The sequence below is a fragment of the Cebus imitator genome, unplaced genomic scaffold (assembly GCF_001604975.1).
Source record: "Cebus imitator isolate Cc_AM_T3 unplaced genomic scaffold, Cebus_imitator-1.0 Scaffold376, whole genome shotgun sequence".
NCBI lineage: Eukaryota > Metazoa > Chordata > Mammalia > Primates > Cebidae > Cebus > Cebus imitator.
The window spans coordinates 1369696-1374636 of record NW_016107691.1 but is presented as its reverse complement, the minus strand read 5'-3'; the positions used below and the strand labels follow the sequence as shown (position 1 = coordinate 1374636).

Genomic DNA, 4941 nt, shown 5'->3' with positions numbered 1-4941 from the left:
ACAAGAAGACTGGGAAATCCAAAGGATTTTGTTTTCTCTGCTATGAAGACCAGAGGAGCACAATTCTGGCCGTTGACAATTTTAATGGGATCAAGGTGAGTGTACTTATTAAGCAGGTTGGTTGGACTTTTTTTTTCCCTTGTATAGGGGTTTCATTTTCTACCTGGTTCCCATGGAGACAGGGGCAGCACTTGTCAGCTTGGTGTGTTGCAGGGGCTGCAGAGGTGTGGAGACACTGGTCAAAAAGAGATTTCAGGAAATAATTCTGTTGGCTCGTGGCCCTGCAGGACTTGCTTCTTTTTCCCATCTGTTAACAAATTGTCTCCCCAAGAGCATAGGCACCAGGCCTGCCTCCCCTCCAGGCCTCTGTTTTTTACCTTTCTTTTTTTATTGTCTGCTGTCATCTCTGGTGCACTGGAGAATGAAGAGGCTAGCAAACATTTCTCTTCCATATTGTCCTGTGTCGGGTGGGTTGGGCTTCATCATGGCCTCATGATCTAGGACATAGCCATGTATGTCTGTCATATATCTCCAGTGACCTAGCATATTGGGCCCTAGAAATTCTCAAGTTAAAATCTGATGACAAATTCTACAAAAATAATTCATTCTGAAATTTTCTTCTCCCAGTTTCCTCTTGTTTCCACTGTCATAGTGAGGCACTGAGTTTCTAGAAGGAGATAGGGCAAGTCAGGCTCATTGATGCTCCATGTGGTCGTTGCACTCACTTAGGAAAAATGCTGCAGTTGAAATGAACAATGTCACAGGGCTGGTGGGGGGAGGCCTGAGTTGGAGAGTTTGTCACTGATTCATGAGTATGGGATAGTTGGATATTATAGAACAGGGTGGAACAAGGTTCTAGGCTTGATGTTTAAGGAAGCCAGCAGTCAGAGGGTGTCACTGTAAAAGGAAGGTTTTCCAAAGTGTTTCAAAATGGAGAAGGGGATACATGACAGAAGCTGCTCAGGCTTCAAGGTAAAAATTAAAATCTGCTCTTTTATTGGAATAATAAAGGCCAAACTTTAAATTTTAGATGGCTTTGCCTAGGGAGTAAGTCTGTATCTGCCTAAAAATAGAATGTTTTTATTTTAAGTGAGGTATTAATTTTTTTTTGGTGGGGGGACAGGGTCTCATTCTGTTGTCCAGTTGGAGTGCAGTGGCATGGTTTTAGCTCACTGCAACCTCTGTTGCCTGAGTTCAAGTGATTCTGCTGTCTCAGCCTCCTGAGTAGCTGGGATTACAGGTGTGCACCACCATGCCCCGGCAAATTTTTGTATTTTTAGTAGACATGGGGTTTCACCATATTGGGCAGGCTGGTCTTGAACTCCTGACCTCAAGTGATCCATGCACCTCGGCCTCCCAAAGTGCCACTGCACCCGGTCAGAGGGGTTATTTTTTTGTTGTTGTTCACCTGCAGAGTTGTGATTCATAGTGCAATAATCAGTGTGAGCCTACCGTTGCAATATGGTGGGGCTAGAGCAAGGCGTGAGGGCTTAAGAAAAAAGAAAGTACCCTTTTCTCTATTCCCTCCTCCCTCCAAACTGTTGGTCTGACTTTGCCTCCTAATTACTGTGTCGAGAAAGCAGTTGTAGCATTAAGCTAGATTTCAAGAATTCCTTCTAGTTGCCAGACCTTCCTAGGGTATGTTTCACTGTAAACTTATGTTACGGATCAAGGGTAATTGTGCATCTAAATCTCACAGTCTTCCCTGATGCTTGTGCTTTGAGGTAGTATTTCCTACTCTTTTTCATTTTGTGGACCATATAGAACAGGAAGATATTTTTATGATGCCCTGGGGTAAAGTGATGAGGCTGCTGGTACAACTGCCCCAGGCCTCACCTGGCTGCCCTGAGAGCTGAGTGTATTAATATTTAGGTGTACATGCTATGACACACCAGTTAGACAGGTCTGCTTTAGTGACAAAATTTGGCAAGAAGGAATTGGACATAGTTTAAATCATGGTTCTCTGTAGCTTGCGTTCGGATAGTTTGACACTTTGTTATGAGGGCCATCTTCACTGAAGCATTGCCCATCTTGCTTAGATCAAAGGAAGAACTATCCGAGTGGATCATGTGTCTAACTATCGGGCTCCTAAGGACTCAGAAGAAATGGATGATGTGACCAGAGAGCTCCAGGAGAAGGGCTGTGGAGCTCGTACCCCCTCACCAAGTTTGTCTAAGAGCTCTGAAGATGAAAAACCAACAAAAAAGCACAAAAAAGGTAAAGCATTAAGACCTAAGAGAATATTCTGGTAGCCTTAATGTCTGCTTTTCCTTGCATTCACTGATAGTTGATAACCAACTCAAGTGTGAAAGGGAAAGGTGCGGGGAAGCATAGTTTAATTGGGAAAGGGGGAGTGTCAGTGGAAGGCTGGTGCTATGGGCAGAGTTGTGTTCCTCCCCAAGTTAATATGCTGAAATCCTAAGCCTCAGAATGCGACTGTATTAGGAGATAAGGTCTTTGAAGAGGTAACTCAGGATGGGAATTACCTTGTACAGCAACTTGACATATCAAGGGTGACAGACATCTAAGTTGGCTTCTCAGAGGCACTCTCCTGGAGGCCTAGACAGTGGCCCCTTCATGCTGCTGCTAAGGTTGTTCTCCTTATGCACAGTCCCCATCTCCTAGCATGTGAATGTTTTTGAATTATAGCACCTGTGTTTGATGTAATGTATTCAGAAAAGAAAGGTGCTTTTTTTTTTAAGGGAGTTCTTTATTTTTTCCCCCTTTTCTTATTGACTGCTTTTCTCCTTTATCTTCCAGACAAAAAGGAAAAGAAGAAAAGAAAGAAAGAAAAAGAGAAAACTGACCGGGCGGTACAGGCAGAGCAACCGTCCTCTTCGTCACCCAGAAGTAAGACAGTAAAGGAAAAGGATGACCCTGGCCATAAGAGGCACAGCAGCAAGAACTCGGAGAGAGCTCAGAAGTCAGAGCCCAGGGAGAGGCGGAAGCTCCCCAAGGCCAGGACTGCCTACTCTGGTGGAGCAGAGAACCTAGAGAGGGAGCTGAAGAAGGAGAAACCCAAGCACGAGCACAAGTCCTCAAGCAGGAGGGAGGCAAGAGAAGAAAAGACCAGGGATAGGGACAGAGGGCGGAGCTCAGACACACATTCTAGCCGGCACAACCGGCGTTCCGAAGGGCATAGTCATAGAAGTAGAAGCAGGAGCCGAGACAAATCCCATAGGCATAAAAGATCCCGGCGCTCCCGGGAGCGGGAGTCTTCCAATCCCAGTGACCGTAGGCGTCACTGAGGACTGTTTGGCTGCTCAGTAGATTTGGAAATAATTAATTTTTTTAAATGCAGTCAAATTCAGTTGGGTTGTTACTATTTTTGTACCTAAAACTTCTGGGGCTGGTTTCTTTGAATCCCTTGAGTATTAGAGTCATTGAGAGGGCTGCAGTTTAAACAGCTAGTTATCCTGGATATTCTTCACACCATCTATTGTCCCTGTACCAACGTATGTATCCTGAATTTTGGTTCATAAATATGGCTCTTGAGCCCATAGACCCCAGTTGAAGATGGAATTTTCAGGAAAGGGAAGATACCAGATAATTCTAGAAATCTAGTCTTTGTGTTTGATGTTTAGAGCCCAGCATCATGGGACCTTTCCAGTTACTAGATATGGACAGCTTGATGTGAATGACTGGGATAGGATTTCTAAGATCAGCCAGGTCCATCCCCAACCTCCTGTTTAAAAAATTTTTAATATCTTTACTTTTTCATTAAAACTTTTTTGTTTGATATGCCTCTTTCCACATTTTTTCCTTGTGATGTATTTATTATTTATTTGTATTGAGGGAAGATTCACATATAAAGTTAACTGTTTTAAAGGGAACAATTCAGTGCCATTTGGTACCGAACATCCACAGTGTTGTGTAACCATCACCTCTGTGTACTTACAAACCATTTTTTATCATCCCAAGATGAAAGTCTGTACCCATTAAGCAAGAATTCCCTCCCCATTTCCTCCCTCCTCCCTGTCCCTAGCAACCACCAATTGACATCCTGTTTATGGGTTTGCCTATTCTGGATATTTCATATAAATGGAATTATACAATTGTGGCCTTTTGTGTCTGGCTTCTTTCGCTTAGTGTAGTGTTTTTTGTTTGTTTGTTTGTTTTAATTTGAGATGGAGTTTGCCCAAACTGGAGTGCAGTGGCACAATCTTAGTTCACTGTAACTTCTGCCTCCCAGGTTCAAGCCATTCTCCTGCCTCAGCCTCCCGAGTAGCTGGGATTACAGGTGCGTACCACCACATCTAGCTTATTTTTGTGTTTTAGTAGAGATGGGGTTTCACCGTGTTGGCCAGAGTGGCCTTGAACTCCTGACCTCAAGTGATTCACCCGCCTCGGCCTCCCAAAGTTCTGGGATTACAGGTGTGAGCCACCGCACCCAGCCTAGAGTAGTGTTTCTGAGGTCCATCCACATTGCAGCGTGTATCAATACTTCATTCCTTTTTCTGGCTGTATCATATCACATTGTATTGATATAGCACATTTTGTTTATGTACTCCTCAGTGGGTGGACATTTGGGTTGTTTCTACCTTTTGGCTAGCTAGCTTCCTTTTTGTGTTCCAGACATACCATGCTACCTTTTAGCCTTTGTCCTCTTTTCAAGTAGCTGCCGTTGCTGGGATGGGAACACTGTCAGCTCCATTGTCTGTCTTTCTGGTCTGCCTGGCAGTTCTTTCTTATTTTTGAGTTAGCTCTTTCCCTTATCTATCAGTCTCTTAACGAGTTTGGTAGGAACTAGGTCACAGGACCTTTAATAAATACTCCCTGGTAAATTATTGAAGGTCGAATTTCTGACCCTGCAAAATGAAAGACCAGAGCTTTAACAGTGAGTGCACCAAGTTGGACTTCCCTGTGTGTTAATTTGGACCCTCGGTTAGATGTGCAGGAGCTTCTGTGGGGGAAGTAGTGGGGGAGGGTTGAGGAGTCTGG

The 4941-nt window shown here is 44.0% G+C and overlaps 1 protein-coding gene across 1 annotated transcript in view; it reads left to right on the top strand.

Moving 5' to 3' along the window:
• The window catches only part of RBMX2 (RNA binding motif protein X-linked 2), a 13021-nt gene extending 9280 nt beyond the window's left edge, over nucleotides 1-3741 (top strand). The window contains exons 4-6 of the mRNA XM_017507487.2: nucleotides 1-95; nucleotides 2040-2217; nucleotides 2761-3741. Of these exons, the coding sequence (XP_017362976.1) occupies nucleotides 1-95; nucleotides 2040-2217; nucleotides 2761-3248 (761 nt within the window). The 3' untranslated portion in view covers nucleotides 3249-3741. The remainder of the gene's footprint in view (nucleotides 96-2039; nucleotides 2218-2760) is intronic.
• The last annotated feature ends 1200 nt before the right edge of the window (nucleotides 3742-4941 follow it).